The 19,385-nt window shown below is 44.5% G+C and overlaps 1 protein-coding gene across 1 annotated transcript; it reads right to left on the minus strand.

Moving 5' to 3' along the window:
• Nucleotides 1-1,575: 1,575 nt before the first annotated feature.
• LOC119953260 (perilipin-3-like) lies at nucleotides 1,576-15,087 on the minus strand. Its single transcript, XM_038777326.1, has 8 exons — nucleotides 14,984-15,087; nucleotides 14,556-14,644; nucleotides 11,267-11,462; nucleotides 9,009-9,091; nucleotides 8,192-8,477; nucleotides 7,203-7,390; nucleotides 4,851-4,988; nucleotides 1,576-3,806 (listed from the first exon to the last, which is right to left on the minus strand). The coding sequence occupies exons 2-8, from the start codon at nucleotides 14,625-14,627 to the stop codon at nucleotides 3,441-3,443; spliced, it is 1,329 nt and encodes a 442-aa protein (XP_038633254.1). The 5' UTR covers nucleotides 14,628-14,644; nucleotides 14,984-15,087; the 3' UTR covers nucleotides 1,576-3,440.
• Nucleotides 15,088-19,385: the final 4,298 nt, after the last annotated feature.

Here is a 19,385-nt window from a genome sequence, read left to right on the forward strand (position 1 = left end):
TTTGGGATGGGAACGATGGAAAGCCGAGGGTGACTGGGAGCAGTAAGTTGTTCCATTCATGGGCGGAGCAGGCGGCCATCTGGGATGAGCTCCGATTTTAGGAGTCTGGTGGACAGAGGGGTCGAGCTCTCATGGTGGAAAATGGCTGACTTAAAGGGGAGTGGGGCGAGTTCAAGAAGCTGGCTCACTCGAGCACAATTAGGGATGGGCACAAAATGCTGAATGCTCACATTTGTGAATGAATAAAAAAAGTATAGTTGGGAACAAGAAGTTGCAAAGGGACATTTAATATATTGGGCCTGAACCTTGCGCTTGCCAATCCGCTTCTAGTTTGTTCCCTGGAAATTCAGTTGTTCCTTTCTTTCCTGATCTTCCAACTCAGACCAGGCGGGAACTGTTTGGGATAGCGTCTTCTTGTGGCCTTTTGAGAGTTGGACAGTTGGAGGTAAGGAAGTCACATCCCCTTTTTACAGCACTAGTAGCCATAAAGCAGATAGGTTTCAAGGTTCAGCCACTCTCAGAAGTTAGGGAGAAGTTTGTAAGGTATATGGGTGGGGAGGGGGGAGAGAAGAGACTTGGGTGGGGTATGATAAGCTACTCAGGAGTTAGAAATAATTTTAATTCTTAACATTTTCTTGGTAACCATTCAGGTAAGACAGTTGGAACCATCAAGTTTGCACTTTTAAATTATATCCTTGGCCAAGTTCCAATTGTCGGGCACAATGGAAGTATGACCTTTCTGGGCAATTGCTGCACAGGCCATTATTTGAAGCCAAAACTCAGAAAAACTGTAATCGATTTATGGTCACCCACTTTTAGATTCGAGTATTTTCTAATTCGTGAGAAGCTACAGAAATAATTAAAGGTGAACGAACCTGGTACAAAAAAAGGCCAATGGATTGTTGGCCTATTTCTAAAAAAGGGGATTAAGACACAAGAGGTGGAAATGATTTTATATAAAGCTTTTTTCCAGCATACCATTCTGGGCAAGCAGAGATACAACAAACAATACCACCAGGGATAAAAATGTTAAATTAAGAAAATATATTACATAGATGTGACTTTTATTTCCTCGCCTGTAGAAGATTAAAAATAGTGTTTGGGGTGTTATTCTTCCACATGATAAAGAAAGGAACTGATCTCTCTGCCAAATTGAATTGGCAGTTGTAATGAGGAAATTACACAGCAACTACCCAACAATCAATGATGCAATATTTCCATCTTTCAACTTCCAGAACCTCTGCTGGTTCTTGATCTGCACCTTCCAGGGCAGATTTTCTAGGTTTAATCTCTTTGTACTGTCTAACTGCAAGAACAGAGACTGTTTGTCCAGGAGCTGAATGTACATACTAGACAAAATTGTGGTATCCCTGCATCTGGGCTAAGCAATGACAGTTCACAAGGGCAGAATTGGAAATCACCTAGTACAATAGTTCAGATTTTTGCATCAGTCTTCCAACTTAGTGGATCTTTATGAAAGCATAACATCTGTAATAGGATGCACTGCAAAATGGATGTTTTGTTAACGAAGGAAAAAAACCTGTAACAAAGGAAACCCTCTTTTGATCACAAATAGTATTTCAATTACACATTTTAATATGTAACTATTTATCTTGTACCTCTGGAAATCCAAGCAGAAAATACTGAAATGCGATAGCTGTAGCGCTGTTGGTAACACTCTCACCTTGGGGGTCAGAACATTGCCTGTTTAAGAGTCTATCTGATATGCAGTATTGTACTGCAGTGACTTAATACAATTCAAAAAGGATGGCATCTGCCAAAGCTTCAAGATCAGGTTAAAAAAAAAAACACAGCACTATTTGGAAGAGTATTCAACCAACATAACAGTCTCATCATTATGCCATTGCAGGATCGTCAGCTGCTGGGCCATCATTTATTGCCCTTGAATTGAGAACATTTAAAGTGTCAACCACATTGTTGTGCATCTGGAGTAACATGTAGGCCAGACCAGGCAAGAACAGCAGATTTCCTTCCCCAATAGTGAACCAAATGGGTTGTTGGGGCCAAAGGTAATCATTAGTTCCAGATTTTATTCAATTCAAATTTCACCATCAACTGTGGTGTAAGATTCAAATGCAGGTCCCCAGAACCTTTGACAAAGAGACATTTAGACTCTACCAGACCTGCTGAGATTGCCCAGCATTTCCTCTTTCAGATTCGAGCATTTTCTGCTTTTGTTCTGGATGGCAGCATCTGCAGCAATTTGCTTTCATCCCCACTGGACTAATAATCATCCAGAGACCCAGGGTATGGTGGTATCCATATATCCCCCATTGATTACTGCAAAAATGACGATGATGATGAAGTTCAATTGAGATAATGAAAAAAGGCACTATGCTGGATTGCATTTCTATCCTAGCTGCATCTTCTCTCCTACCCACCCAATGTTTGCAGTTTAGTATTATTTAGTGTTCTAGGCATCCACTTGGATCATAGCACCTAACTGGAGAATTACACTCTTCAGTAAAAGTTCTGGTTCATTTATGACAAAAAAAACCATTGTATTAGGTTATTTACCCTACCTTCCTGTACCCATTTCAGATTGGTGACACTTGGGAAAGTATTAATCTTTCTGGATGATTAGAAATGAAAAGTGTATTTAAAAATCAGATCAATTGTACAGATACATCATTCACAGTAGCCACTTTAGAAAGCTTCAGTCATGGATCACAAGATGAAAAACTACAAAAGTAAAGTCAAACTCTTTTGGCAGGATAATACTTTGCAATACAAATGGTCAAATTCTCCAATTAGTACAGTCACTAATTGCATGAAATATTAAACACCAGGTCTTGAAATTTCTATAGTCTCAAGATGCTGGTGACTTGTTAGTCTAGATCAATATTGTTCATTCTCAGTCAGGTCCAGGACTAAAACAAAATTGCACAATTGGGTAAAAGATTAAATCTACTGTTGGCACATGTTACAAAATACATTTTCTGAATTTGTCAATTTAGAATGCAGTAGGAATGAAGAGCATTAAAACAGGTCAGACAGCAACTGGAGAGAAACTGAAAATTTCAGCTTGTTGACCTTTTGTCTGAATAATTAGCTTACTGGAAAGGAATTGCAATTGAAACTTCACCTTTAGGATTCAGATGTGTACATCCATGTAGATTTATCAAGGTGTTGGACTGCTCATCATTTCCACCCCCCCCCCCCCCCCCCCCCCCATCCCCCAGAGATGCTACTTGATCTGCGTCAGTATACATCTTCAGTCAGAAGAGTAAGATTACAGAATCCCATCAGGGCCACACATGCAATTTGTTAGACAAAGATACCGTTTGAGGAAGGTTATGTAGGAGAGAAATATAATTTAGTCAAAACAGCAAGATCAATTCAAAGCTCAAATGCCAAACCTACTACAAGTGTGGCCCTGCGGAGTAACCACTCACAGTAAATAGTCAGACAGGTCGCATCTATTCCTGAACTTTATCCATTTCAATCTCCTCTGACTGAGGGCGCTCAGTCAGTTGAGGGGCGAACGGACCCACCATCCAGTTGAGGGGAGTGTTGTGTAGCACATAATCCATCACCCCGTCCATGGACTCCCGGATCTTCAGCATTTGCTCTCTGCTTTGCACCAGGAGTTGCCCAGAGAGATCAGCGAAGGAATTGGCAGCAGAGAAGGAGGTGTGGATGTTCTCTGCGGTGCTGCGGATCTGCTGCATTTTTTCTTGAATGTGCTGAGGGAGGCCGTGTACGTTTGAAACCAAGGTCAGGCAGGTGGTCTGTAGTTGCTGGGTGAGACCTCGAGTCATAGTTAACGTTTGGGATTCAAGCTGCTGCAATACACAAAAAAAAAAGACAATTTAGAATTTCGATCACCTTCAAGGTGTTGCCTGAAGATCATTGGAGGGGTCTGAAATTTCTGTGCTTGGTTAGGTGACTGTCCTCTGTAATAATCAAACTCAGTTTTCTTCAAAAATCAAACTTGAGAATTGAGGCAATGGTAACAAAAATCAACCGGTTCGGTCTTAAGCAGTTGAGATTTGCTCTCCTCTACCTCCTACTTTTCTTGCACATGGTAACGTGGCCCAATTGCATATCCCATTCAGAAAGCCAAGGAATATCTTCCAGGCTGGAGGAACAATGTACTTGGGTGTCATGGATTAATATCTACTCCAAGTATACTGCAGCATTTCCATCAAGCTTACTCCTGGTAGAACTTCCCTTCCCCTCTACCAGCAAGAGGGACAAAGAGCAGCCAAGTCATGTCACCTCCTCCAAGTGGTACCATCTCTACAAAGGGCTATAGCGGTTGAAGGAGGCAGTAGCCCACCACCACCCACTCAAAAGGATTTGCAATACCCTTGCCAGTAGAAGACATCAAAAATTTACAAAACAAAAAGCCACATTTTATGCCCTTCCTATTGAGTCACAAAGAGTCCACTGGTTGGATTGTCCGAGCACAAATGGCTTTTTTTTGCAGGGCACTGAAGTGAGAATTTGAAGGTTTAAAAGCAAGTTTCAGATGTTCAATAATAGATTCTCAAATTAGGGATACCGCTGTGTAGCCCAATTATACGGCAAGCAAAAGGGAAAAATATCTCGGGAGTCAGCACAAAGACATGTTTTGCTACCTGTCAGGGCAACATTTACTTAAATGTTTCCGAAGGCTCACATTATGGCAAGTGTCAGGTATCACATCACCGTCTGCTGCTGAAACAAGCATTCTTTAAATTTTAATAGCTTTGAAATGAAGGGGTTTATCCTCGTGTATAATAAAAGGAATCTCAAAATGTTGGTGGCTGTTTTGAATCAAAGAGTCCTGTACAATCGATGCCTCAATCTCCACCATTGATACCAGAATGAAATTGAATCCTTACTTCTGGTTTCTGAGCCCCTTCTTCCACTTGATCCTTTGGTTGTTTCTTCTGCCAATCAATCCAGGTCTGATGCAATTTGTCTTGAACCACATGCAGCTTCTGATTTGCTGAATCTACTCCTTTCTTAGTCAACTCAATCTGCAAAAATACATATATAGCTGGAGTGGTCACAAAGTGCTGAAAAATTGAACTGGCAGACAGTACAACGTGCAATCCCTCCAGACCTACTTTCATAGAAAGACTTTGTCTATACAAATGTTTCGGGAACATACCTCTCCATTCACCAGAGGAAGGAGCTGTGCTCCGAAAGCTCGTGTTTGAAACAAACCTGTTGGACTTTAACCTGGTGTTGTAAGACTTCTTACTGTGCTCACCCCAGTCCAGCGCCAGCATCTATCTCCACATCATACTTTCATAGAACCATAGATTTCCTACAATGCAGAAGGAGGCCCCTCGAATCCACACACCCTCTGAAAGAGCAACCTACCTAGGCCCACTTCCATGCAATTCCACCTGACTGGCATATCTTTCAACACCAAGGGGCAACCTGGCATAATCCACCTAACTCGCAGTTTAGGACTGTGGGAGGAAACATGAGCACCTGGAGGAAATTCATACAGATATGGTAAGAATGTTTACACAGTCACCCAAGGCCAGAATCAAACCCAGGTCCTTGGTGCTGAGGGGCAAAGTGCTAGCCACAGTGCCACCCTCAGTGCAACGTCCGTTAGTCAGACTTGAACGCCAACAAGTTAAAGATATCGGTCAGGATTTTCCCTACGGGGCTTCAGGACACCAGGGATTACAAGCTCACACTTGGTCGGAAACAGATCGCTGGGTGAACTGTTTCCTCCCCCCTGCCCCTGCCCACCCCACCCATGCCTTCCCCCTCCTCAAGGAGGTGGTCTCTAAATTAGTCACCTTTGCACTTGTCTTAGATGGCTCCTGATTTTTATGGCCAAAATCATAGGGATGGCAACTCCAGAGCTTTAGCAGTCTGAAAGGGAAGAGATGGGCACTGTCAAAATAGATTGGCACAGAAGCAGCCTCAAAATAGACAGGAGCTACCCTCAGAGAGGCTTAACTGGGAGACCACACTGATAAGAGGAGAATTCCTCCAGGGAGCAACATTTGGGATTTTGGTACCCTTGATGTGGTCAGTGCCCTTTTGAGGAAAATGAAGACTCCGGCTCAGATGTACCCACCCCAACACCTGCAGCAGGAGGCTGCCTCCATTGCCTTGACTACCTCCCCACAGTGGGAGTGTTGCTCTGCTGTCAGCAAAATGCTGGTACGCCTGAGGTTTAAGTATTTTAAAGTGGCTATGCCCATCTGCCTCCATTCAACAGGCATCCTGACCTCGCCCATGGGAAACTTCCCCAGTGGTAGGACTGCATCAGACTGGATATAGAACCTGCACGTTTTCCCAGGCACACTTCCACCAAGCAGAGGGGACTGGGAAAATTCAGTCCATATTTGTTACAATGAGCACGTAAATTTAGATGCGAGAAAGCAGGAAGTTCAGATCAATGACTTGCATTAGAACAACGTGAAGGGTCATTGACTGCCCAGCAAATGTTTACTGCTTAGCTCTCCAGATGTTGCTTGACCCCAGCAGCAGGTCCTGCCTAGTTATGTTACAAGCCATTATGAACCCAACTATTGGCATGAAGTGCGACATTCTGCTAGAAATAGTGAAATATCTAGTATACAAAGCAAATATGCAATGGCTTGCTGCAAGTGAAAAGCCATTTCTTGGGGCGGAGCCTTGCCCATTTTAGTAATGGTTCAATGCCGCATAGCATTTTTATCCATTGTGTAACGAAGCAGAGACATGCCTTAAGCTGGTGGCAATTTCTTTTTCTTTTTTAAAAACAAAGAAGAGGAGCACATTACCTTCCAGTACCTGAAATATACAAGAGGATCCTTTAATAAGCCTTAGTCCAGCTATAATTTATTGAGCAATGATGTGGAGATGCCGGCGTTGGACTGGGGTAAGCACAGTAAGAAGTCTTACAACACCAGGTTAAAGTCCAACAGGTTTGTTTCAAACACTAGCTTTCGGAGCACTGCACTATTCACCCGAGGAAGGAGCAGTGCTCCGAAAGCTAATGTTTGAAACAAACCTGTTGGACTTTAACCTGGTGTTGTAAGACTTCTTATTGAGCAAGGGCAGGGGGGGGGGGGGGGGGGGAAACGCAATGGGATACAAGAGATTGATCATATGGAACCGGAAGATATCAATGCAGGTTAAAACTACCGGACCTTATTTGGGCCAGATGGCAGATTCTTGCAGAGGCAAGAAGACTCCATTCCATGTCAAAACCACCAAGCAGTAGGATGTACTCTTACCAGATCCATTGTGTTGTGAAGCTGAGCCATAATGTCTTGGCTGCTTTGCCTGGCCTTCTGCATCTTGGAAATGGAATGCTGGTATGCTCGATGACGAATCTTTGAAGATAAAGATCCCAAGCGTACATAGTAACTCTGCTGTTGTGCTGGAGCCACCTCAAAGCCCTCAACAGAAGTAGCCAGTTTTGCTGCAACACAATTATTGACAATCACGGCAGTTATTCGCAACAGGTTTGACATTCAAAGTTTGATGAGCATTAGCACTGTGCTGTTCAAGTCCCACCCTCAACGTTCTCAAGTGAAACTGTTTGCATGATGGAATATACTTAGTCAAACCTGCATTTAAAATTACAACTTTTGAACAGTTATCATTTCTAATTGAAGGTAGAATTTACCATTATTGGAGGGGTTTAATACTCCTGCAGTCTGAAGCCTCCTACACAGAAGGAAAATAAGAGCCCCTGGCCATTACGGACCTTGGGAAGAGTCAAGCAAGTGCTCTAAATGTTCCCTATGCTGAAGTGAATGATATTTTTGAGGCTTACAAGACCCATTTTCCTTTTGGGAAATTATAGAATCAGTGCAGAAGGAAGCCATTTGGCCCATTGAGTCTGTACTGACCCTCTGAAAGAGCACCCAACCTAGGCTAGCTCCATGCCCTATCCCTGTAACCTCATTTAACCTGGACACGAGGGGCAATTTAGCATGGCCAATTCAGCTATTGAACAATTTGACTAGATTATGGAGTGGGGGAAAAGCAGGAAATAAATAGTGGAATAAGTGGCAACAAGCAATCTGTTACATTTGGTTTGTAAACAGAAAGTTTGAATGCAAATCTGCAGAAAGATTTTTAAAATTTAAGAGGCCATACATGCCCAAGGTTGACAGTATATAGAATGATTATTGGTACATGCAAGACCCAACTTGACTGTTTTGGATGAAGCATCAAGACAAGTAGGAGGTAGTAAAAATGACCCCGTCTTACTTACCCAGTTCCTCCTCAGTCATAGGAAGATAATGATCAACCATCTCCTCAGATTTATTGAGTGCGTTGTCAACACCAGTGACCACCATCTGCCCTACTCTGGATGCTATGACCGTGTTAACTCCTTCAACCATCACAGTCTTGGTCTTTTCAATGCCACCATGCACTGCCCCCTTGGCCATGTCCACTACCCCAGTCACTGTATTTTTAGCTCCAGTCACTGTGTTGGAGACGGCATCTTTTGCTCCAGTTATGGTGGATGAAACCAGCTCTTTGGTATCAGCAACAACCTGTATTAATTAAATAAAAAGATGACAATGCAGTACATTGAAAGACTAGTCAATTAGTTAAACAGTAGAGTCAAAAAGAAGGCAAACATCATCAAGTTCTGGAATGAACATTAGGGTTCTCATTATCCAGCTCCTTAATTCATTCAGGACAGGAGGCAATAAAAATGTGCATGGATTCAGATGCAGCTGGTCAATCAGTCAGATTGACCTGTGCAATTAGATACTTCCAGAATTTTAAAAATAAAATTGTCAGCCAATATTTGAATATGAACATAATGCAAAGGTCAGAGTGTCCAGTTAGAAATTAATAGACAAGGGGAATTAAAAATATTGGGCATTTATTGATTTTTAATGGCACATCATCCAAGTAGATGTATAAAGATGGAGTTAGAAGTTACAACTTTTTCATCAGCATCATAATAAAAGTGGTTTTAGTGGATTGGAAGTACATTCCTCCTATAACCAGGATACATTACAATCCTTCTGAAAGCTAGGTACCATCTGCAGGGTTATTTTGTAGATGTTTCTTACCTGGGGTGTGGACTGTTGAAGAATTGGAAGCTTCTCTTCCAGTTTATCCAGGCCTTTACAGGCATATTCATTAGCTGCTGTAACTGAGCACAGAAGAGCCTTGGCTTAGAGACAAACAAATGTAAAGTGTTGTCAAGTTGACTCACTCTACAAATTTAGCATTAGCCAGAAAGTTAAAGAAGGGCTGAGAACGTGGAAGTTGGAGTCATCACTTTAACATAAAAAAAGGTTAATAATGGACGGGAATCAGGGGAAGGTAGCCGGGGGGGGGGGGGGGGGGGGGGGAGGGAAAGAGAGGCGAAGAGGAGGGCTACGGGTTCATTATGGGGGTTTGTTCTCATGGTTTTACGCTTATTTCTTTTTTTTGTTAATTTATTGTTTTTGTATTGGAGGGGAGGGGTTACTGTTTTTCTCTGTTGTGATAAAATTTGTTGTTGAAAACTTGAATAAAAATTATTCCAAGAAAAAAAGAAGGACAAAGCCGCAAGCGACAGTCTGATGGCAAGCTAAGGCCCAAAACCAAATTGTAAATAAATGCCTATAAACAACATGTGCCTCGGCCATATTGGGGAATGCAAAATATGTATGCCGGTTAAAGGGGGCGGGGGCGGCCACAGTTATTATTATGAAGATGCTTACCTGTAAATATACATGTTAATTTTTGCATGTTTTTATCTAATAATTTGTTGGATATAAAATATGAAAACTCAATAAAAAACATTTCCAAAAAAAAGTTTAAATAAAATATTGTAGCCACAAAGCTTTGCTAATCGAAACCAGATTTTAAAGTCATACAAAAGGCAGACGGCGGCCATTTGGCCCAGTCTTCTCCATCATTCAATAGAATCATAGCTGATCAATTTGTGTTGAACCCCACATTCCCATCTATCCCCAATAACCTTTGATCTCCTTGCTCAACAAGAATCTACCGACCCCTCTGCCTAAATATCCAATGGCCCCATCTTTCCTTCGGAGGCAGAGTTCCAAAGATGCACAACCCTCAAAATTTCTTCTCACCTCTACCTAAAAGGGTGACTCTTAATTTTAAAAATAGTGCCCCTAGGTCCAGACTTACCCACAAGAGGAAACATCCTTCCCACATCCACCTGGTCAGACATTTCAGGATCTTATATTATCAAGTCACTCCTCACGATGGAACTGTACTGACACACAATCATAGCAATAACCTTTGATAGAATTTCACCCTAATCATTGTGATAAAAGGTAAAAACAAAAGCCAAACTTGGGAACCAATTATGCAGGCTTCACACCCAAGTGGCGCATGATAACTTCATGTTGAGCTTGGTCAGCAAGTGTTGTATTGAACAAAGCTTAACGTGCCCAGGATTCTTTTGAAATATATGGTCGTACCTAGAAAGGAACATGTCAGGAAGGTGGAGCTGCTGAATAAAGCTCAGTTCATTCTTATAGCTAATGGTAATGCAAAGGAATCATCTATGGCTTTTATGAAACTGAATCTTCAATATGCAAATCTAGTCAGTCTGAACCTTCTCATCCATGCAGAAAATAACTTCCTACTTTTCTTTTATGATGCAATGATTTCTGGTGTTTAGCAGCAGACGTGACATGAAACTGGTACTTTTGGCAGAATAAGAACAAAAGTAGTCACTTGTAATATGGTGAAATGCTGAATCAAACCAGTATAAAGTCCCAACATGACTAAATCTGTGACGTTGGTTGAGGAACAACTATTGGATCTCTTGGTTTTTTTTTTTTTAATTTAAAAACATGATCTTTTGCAGCTCCCCAATTACTGTTTTAATCCGAAAGTCAGTGATGTGTACCCAAATACACTACCATACAAGTTTTAAATCTTCAGAAGGACAGATAAGAGTTTAATAATTAAATAAAAGCACTTCAGTGTTTAGACTTTAAGATCGGAGGCAGAATTCACACTTGATTGCTTATCCCTCTACTAGGGTGGAGCCATGTGGCAACTAGAAATTATAACTCAATCATACTTGTTAACCAATAGTTCTATACCCATTTTTAACAAGTTTTAAAAACAATTTTTCATTTGCTTTGAGTCCTAGTTTCTTTTAATAATTGCTGGGTACCAAGTTCAATTCATCTGCCCAATAGGCTGGCTTGAACAAACTCATGTTTCAAAATTCTATGTGGCCAAGTGTCCTAAAGCAAAACATGAATTATTTTAGTCTTAACATCCAGTCCCCATTGAAGCAACATTATTGCCTTTAAATCCCAGTCAGCTGAAGTAATTTATGCTCCAATCTTACTTTGAGGTTCCAGCTTGTCTATAATTGGTTTGGCACCACTGACAGCCACGGCAGAGATGGTCTTCACTCCCTGCTCAGCAACATCACAGACAGTCTTCACATATGGGTGGTTCTCCTTGGTGCTGTTGTACACAGCTGATACCATGTCGTAGGCCGAGCTCACAAGTGGCAGATTGGTCACTCTGCTCACCACATTCTGAAACACACAAGTTGTGGAATCCCAGATCATTGCAAAGCAAATCATTCCAATAATGCTATGCTTCTCAATACTGTTCCAGAGAGATCAGTTGGACTTCTAGCAACATACCATACTCAGTGTAAGGAAATACAGGAAAGATTGCGCAAACATCCTGAAGGATAGTTGTGCAAGGATTTTAGCACGTTAATTTGGACATTTAGTGCAAGCATCTCGGGTATTTCTTCATCTGCATCAGAGTTTTACAGTTACCACTTGAGATACTGTACCCAGTGTCTTCCTTAAAGCAGGCAAGAAATAGAAGTTACAATACTGAAATTGGGCAGTCAGCCCAACTAGTTTAGGTTCTCAGGCAGAAAAGGGTTATTGACCACAAAACATCACATCTCTCTCCAACTATGAGCAATTAGACATTCTAATGAAATACCAATCCCATTTCCTACAACTCTTATTTTTCTTTCTCCCCTCCCCCCAACTTTGGTAGGGTGTAGCTTGTCTAGATCTGCAATCCCACCCCCCACCCCCAAATTGAATTCTTTAGTTGCACAACACCAAATGTAATCCCTCCCCACAACTTTTTTTAAAACCTCCAGAATTAAAGCTATCTATGGCTCCTTAAGTAAATCAATCCTGTCCTATCCATTCATATTTTGATTTGATATGCAAATAGTCAGATCATCCCAGAATCTGCTTTGCATCAATTAAATCTTTGCATTTCCTTTCCCCAGATAGCATGAAGTAGCGATTTTGAAACTATACTAGAGGAATATAGTCAGCTCTCCCATTTGGAACATGTTTAGTTAACACATGCGCATGTGACAGGGCAGGCGGAAAAAGCGGTTAAAGCATACAGGATCCTAGACTTTACAAAAACAGGGACAGAGTACAAAACCTTACATAATAAACTTTTATAACACTGGTTCAGCCTCCACTGTAGCATTGTGCTCAATGCATGACAGCTTTTTAAAAAGATTGTTCATGGGGCATGGTCATTGCAGGCTGTGCCAGCATTTATTGCCCATCCCTAATTGCCCTTGAGGGGGTAATTTAAGAGTCAACCACATTGCTGTGGGTCTGGAGTCACATGTAGGCGAGACCAGAGATGGACGGCAGATTTCCTTCCCGAAAAGGACATTAGTGCGCCAGATGGGTTTTTACAACAATGGCATGGTCATCATTAGACTTTGTGAATTCAAATTTCGCCATCTGCAGTGGCGGGATTTGAATCCGGGTCCCCAGAGCATTACTCTGGGTCTCTGGTTAAGTAGTGTAATGACAAGGGCAGCACGTGGCACAGTTGGTTAGCCGTGCAGCCTCACGGCGGCGAGGTCCCAGGTTCAATCCATTCTCCCAGCGCTTTTGTGGGTTTCGCACCCATAACCCAAAGATGTGCAGGCAGGTGGATTGGCCACGCTAAATTGCCCTGGGGGGGGGGGATGAATTGGGTACTCTTAAAAATTTTTTTTTTTTTTTTTTTTTAAATCTAGTGACAATACCACAATGCCACTGCCTCTGCTTTAGGACCTAGTGGGGAGACAAAGGATTAAGGTCATCCAAACAGCCAGACAAAATCCAAGGTACCATCCCACTTTCCCCAGCTGCACAAGACTTCCACCTCTCCCAACTTCAGTCCTCATTCTGCAAGCTCCTCCATCTGAACCTCCTCATCCCTTCATTCAGTTGGTGACAGAGTCCTCACATTAGCCTCACAGTGCATCTCTCCTCCCCATTTTGCTCAGTCTTTTAAAACCCTATACAACACCAGCTTCTCTCCAATGATTCATTTTCCCCCCAGCATTGACTCCCCTCCCCCACCCAAGGGCATCTGTTCCCTGTTCCAAGTTGACCTTTGACACACGACTTGCCCCTGTTCTGCCACGAGCACATTTTGATGTCTTTATGTGCCACTAACAGCACCCTTCTTAGTCATTTTCACCACATACTTACATTCCCCGTGTCCTTTTGCCCATGACATCTTTTTCAATCTCCACCTATCACTGCCCCCCCCCCCCCCCACACAACATTATAGATCATTTCCAGTTCTCTCTGGCTTTAATAAAGAATCATCCAGATTCAACATTAACTCTGTTCTCTCTTCACAGATGCTGTCAGACCTTCTGAGATTGTCCAGCTTCTCATTCAGCCATTTTCAATCATTAGCTAGATAATAACAATAACCTTTATTAGTGTCACAAGTAGGCTTACATTAACACTACACTGAAGTTACTGTGAAAATCGCCCAGTTGCCACACTACAGCGCCCGTTCGGGTAAGTTTTTTAGGCACCGAGGGCAAATTCAGAATGTCCAATTCATCTAACAAGCACATCTTTCAGGACTTGAGGGGAAACTAGAGCACCCAGAAGAAACCCACACAGACATGGGGAAGAACGTGCAGACTCCACACAGACCCAGGCCAGGAATCAAACCCAGGTCCCAGGTGCTGTGAAGCAACGCTATCCATTGCACTACCCCAAAATATATTTTGGCAAAAATCAAGTGCAATGCCTTTTCGTGTATATCTTTCATGTGGAGGTCATGAATCGGATTCAATGCGAATTTGTTTTGGAGCAAGCGAGCAGGTGGATTAAGGGCTTGCTCTGTCCTTTGTAACTTTGAGAATTCAATAAAAATTAAAACAAAAACACTAGTTTTATTAAAAAGATTACAAGCAATAAACAATTGCATTAACAAAAAAAAAAATTGAGAATTTGGGAGTTAAGGATAGGGCCCTGTGCTTTGATGAATGGGGGGGTGGAAGAATGAGGTTCTGTTTAGAATGAATGCCACATTCTAAGTTTGCTGCTTAGATTTTTTTTTTAAAAAACAGTCTGACTGTTGCAAAAGAAGCTCTTACACACCCAAACTTGCAGCTTTGTATTTCAAGGAAATGAAACTTAAGTTTGTTACAAATTAGGCCAAGGGTCACACAACAGCCCAGTGAGTAATACTATACTTTCCATTTAAATGTGAAAGCAATTGATCATCTTACAATACACAATGGGAGGATTTCTCAGGCCACCCTTTGCAGTAGTTAGTGACTAGTCTACGGGTTACCAAGTCAGAAAGCTGGAACTGCACAGCCCCACACTTACCTGTTGTTCTCCGTTCTCCTGGGGCTCGGGTAGTTCGGAGACTTCAACCTTTCCGGCCATTTCCGACGCCATAACAAAATCAGCGAAATCTAATAGAAATAAATTGGGATGAGAGAGAAAAAAAACAAAATCAGCGAGTTCAACTCTCTCGGTCAGCTATCTAGCAGCTGCCGGGGGTGGGATAATGCCGGAGTAAATAAATAGACACTAAGAACAGATTCAGAGCAACTTTTACAGTTAGCCTGTCTATTGCCAATTTGGGCAGAAAATCCCTTCAGTACAAAGTTGCTTTAAAAGTCTGCTTGTGACAAAATGCACCAGAGGAGATTCTTGGAACAGCAAAGGCCAGCTTGGAACCCAATCGGGAGGCTACAAAATAAACTAATTAAAGTTTGGGAAATAGGCAGAAAGTTTAATGTTGAACTTGCCAGCTGGTCTCAGGCACTTGCACTGTTCTTTCCACTCTCTACAAATTCAGTTCCTGGTGTGGGGCACTGCATTTTAAAAGGCTTGTGACATGATCCGGGTGGGGCACACCGAGTGTTTGTCAGAATATCTGAGCAATCAATGTGCAGGGAGTGAAACTGATTGAATTGCTGACCAATGAAAGACTATCAGAGGCGGGGTTTGGTTTATTTAAGTCACGTCGAGGGTTGCAACAGGCTACGCGGGGAGGGACTTACTCCACGTTACCCTGGAAGAGTTTGATTGATGAAATTTCCTGGAAACACAAAGGAGTGTAGTATAACAAAACAGCTATGCTTTAATCAGCTGGCCACAAGCACACAGTCACATTGGACCAGAGAGCCAATTTGACTCACTTCACTCACATTTTCAGTCCTGGGGCACGTTTCGCTCGAGCGAGACCACGACGAGGACGGTGACTATCGGGAGAGGCCAAAAACGATAACCTCGCCGGGCGTCAAACCGTTTGTGATGCGATCGACCCGCTCCCATAGGCAAAATCGGGATCCCGCCGTGGCCTGGCGAGAAACCAATAAATAATTAGCACTTAAGCCCTATTTCCATGGCAGCACTGTGGCGCAGTGGCTGGTGCTGCTGCCTCACGGCGCCGAGGTCCCAGGTTCAATCCTGGCTCTGGGTCACTGTCCGTGAGGAGTTTGCACCCCCCCCCCCCCCCCGTGTTTGCGTGGGTTTCACCCCCGCAACCCAAAGATGTGCAGGATAGGTGGATTGGCCACGCTAAATTGCCCCTTAATTGGAAAAAAATGTATTGGGTACAGTAAAATTTTTTTAAAGCCCTATTTCCATACAATTAAAAGGAACCACCCCATATCCAACACCTCCCGTGGTCCAGCTGCCTTCCCAACAAGTGGTCGCGCTGGCACCCATTATTACTCCTTTTTTAAAATATCAAGGCACGGGGGGGGGCAACCCTGTGCAGGTTCTCCATGCCACCCCTGGATCGTGTGTTCCGGTTCCTAGGCAACCCTAGTCCCTGCCTGTCTTCCCACACGGAGGCGTCTGGCCATGCAACTGAAGGCTATTGCTAATAGGCAATTGGCAATCATGGTTAAGTGAGAACTTCATGCATCCTAAGTGGATCCCCGTGGGCGGGCCATGCAGCATGTGGGGCTCATTGCCGAGCATCCCAAACACACCTTGATGCATGGACACTGTGCCTGAACATTGCGGACGGCAGCACCACAGATACAGCAGCCAACTTCCAAACACCCAGAGGATGGGACCCAGCCCGGGGCAATTGTTTAGCTGGGGTTTGGCGATGTTCTGTTCGGATGTCTGGGGTGCATGGTGTGTGGTCCGGTGTGAAGGCACCCACCCCCCCCCCACCACGGCCAGGTTTGGGTGGGCAGGTCTTGTCAGGTGCGGGGGCGGATGCGGGGGGAGTTGCAGGACCCCACATCTGGGGGGATGGTACATGGGATTGGTGGTTAACTTGCCATCGCGGAACAAAGAGCCAGAGGCGTCATATTGATTATAGTGAGCGTTTTTAATGTTTCTCGTGCAAGTGTACACCACTGCCTCACTCTCCCGATGGTGCCGCCCCATTATCCCCCCCCCCCCCCCCCCCCATGGACACTCCCCTCCCAGTGCCCTCTCAGCGATCCTCAACATACTTGGCCTTCCTTGCTCTACCGCTACGTCTAAGTCTATTCCGAGGATGCACATCTGAGGTGGCGGCAGCCAGCTGGTTGCCACGTTCTGTGGTCTTTGATGCCGTCCTAGGGGCACTGGGGCTGGAGGGCACTGGTGCACTTAATGGCAGCACATGGACAGCCGTGCCACCCTGTTCCGGGTGCTGACTGCGGTTTCGTCAGAGGGGTGGAACATGGGAGGAGCTGGTGGCTACCGATGCCCCTTCCTCCCTTGGTCGGTGCCTATAGGGCCCTGGGAGTCACCTTGGAAAGGAGGGGCAGCTGGATCGAGCCCTCGCTCTCCTAGCCCTGGTGGCTACCCATTGTCTGCACTATGGCGTCGCCGCCGTTGGCGATGCTCCGCAGTGATTGGGCCACGCTCTGCAGTGCCTCTGCAATGCCCACCTGCGACTGGGGCAAGCTCCACAGTGCCTCGGCCATTCCCATCTGAGACCGGGACATGCCCCTCAGCATCTGCCGAGGCCCTCATCTATGTCCATCATCGACTGCGCCTCATCTTGGACACCTCCACTCGTGCTGCCGACATCGTGCACCAGGCTCTCCACTGCGGTCGTCACCCTAGCAGTGTTGGCCTTTTTGTCACACATTACTAATGGCAACACCTGCGCCCATAATTTCTGGGTCTACTCCAAACGACTGTGGACTTGCTGGAGTGTTGCTGACATCTCCCTCTGAATGTCTTGGCTGCACCCTAACGTCTCCATCAGCTCTGGGTAAACCTGTTCCAGAGGCTCGGAATCTGACTGGGACCCAGCAGACCTCTGACTGCTGTCTCACCTTGGGGTTCCTGCCTCCACCTGATGTACATCAGCAACTGTGTGGGGCTTACCATAATGTGTAAGAAGCCTGACCACTAGTGTTGCCCACTAAGGTGCGTGCATCTGCGCTGGTGGGGGTTGGAGATGAACAGCTGTGACGCATCGATGGTGGCATCCTCAGAGCTCTCCTCTGAGGTGTTCTCCTGGAAGGCATGGGGGGGGGGGGGGGGGGGGGAGAGAGAGAGAGGGAGACAACGCCCGATGTTCCGGCGCCATCGGCTGGAGGTCTTGCGGGAGAATGGACACGTGGTCAGTGGGAGGGATGGATCAATCTGTATGCATTAACAACTCATGTTTGACAGGTCGACCGGGTGGGGTCCGGTAGATCCTCATCTCTGTGGCATGTGCCGACCTCTGCATCGGTAACCGCTGTTTCCTCGGCCACCCCCATCACCTCCGGGGCCCGTTCCTCGAAGGAGGTGAGGATTACTCTGTCCGTCACCCCGCCGCCAGTCTGGGTCCTCTCCCAGCAATTGTGGGACAGCTTCTCCTGCGGAGACACAGAGAGGGCATTGTTAGTCACATGTGTTGTTCACAGACGTGGTGGTGGTGTGAAGGAAGGTTTGGAGGTGAAGAAGGGGTAAAGGGAGGGATGGGGAGGCTAATGTAGAGTTTGGGGGCTGGTTGCATGGAGTGGAAATGTTTTGGGTGGGGGCGGTGTCAACTCACGTGTGCAGCCCAGTGTAGGTCGTTGACCTCCTTGCGGCACTGGAGGCCTGTTCTCTTGATCATGCTGCCCAAGCCGACGGCCGATGCCACTTCATCCCAGGCGGCACTGGCTGCCCTGTGGCTCACTCTCCAGGACTCTCGGCGGAACAGGACATCCGTCCTGGCCTTGACTGCATCTAGGAGCCTCCCCAGGTCCGCATCTCCACATCTTGGGTCTCAGCGCTGCTCGACCTTGTTAGCGGTGGGCTGCCGAACCTTTATTTGCGATGTGAAGCCTGTGAGGCCTTGTTAAGTGGACCAATAATGCTGCATTGCGTTGCTGGTCTTGCTGTGCCGAGCACTGGGAAACACGTGGCAGGTCCCACTCGCTACCACACTGAGAAAGCTTTCCAGAGAATCACGCTCCCATGTCGCCATTGCACCGTCCAGTTGATTCTTAAATTATTCCTGGGCATTTGGCGGAAGTGGAAGTCATTGTTGTTGTGCTGATCACTCTGTGTAGATCGTTCAGATATTAGTCTCAAATTGTTTTTTTTTTAAACTACCTTAAAGCTAAATACTGCAGCTGCTGGAGACCTGAAACAAGAACATAAATGCTGGAAACTCTTAGCAGGTCATCAAGTAGCATCTACTGGCAGAACAAACTAGTTGTTTTAAGCATGTGAACTCTTTGTCAGGACTGGAAGATTTTACAAATGAGTTGTATTATATAACAGGACAAGTGGCTAATGCGATGAATGTAGGAATTTCGTATATATAGTATATGTATCTGGTGCACTAATGGTTTTAGAAGTCTGGCTTAGGGTGTTGTCATGTGAGAGTACCTTTAAGAAATAGGTGTTTATAAAAATATCTGTAGTGGATGTACCTTTAAGAAATGGGTGTTTATCAGTGATGTCAGAGTGTGGGTGGAGCTGTGTTGTCTGTCAGCTTTTTACTTTCGCTTTAGGCTTTTTGTTGCAGGGTGGGTTTGGTTTCATTTTAGTTTTGGAGAAGCTGCAATCACAGCAAGATGTGTGTGAATCTCTGCAAGCTTATGAATGTTCATTTGGTGATTTCAAAGTGGTAACTATTCTCAGTAGTGAAGTTAAACCTGATGTCTTTCTGAAAAGAGGGTCCCTTTTGCCTTATGGATGTTGCAAGGAAAGAGTTACGTATAGAGTACTGTATTCTTTGGGGTATTTATTGGTGTTGATAGTTGTTAA

The sequence above is a fragment of the Scyliorhinus canicula genome, chromosome 18 (assembly GCF_902713615.1).
Source record: "Scyliorhinus canicula chromosome 18, sScyCan1.1, whole genome shotgun sequence".
Classification (NCBI taxonomy): Eukaryota; Metazoa; Chordata; class Chondrichthyes; order Carcharhiniformes; family Scyliorhinidae; genus Scyliorhinus; species Scyliorhinus canicula.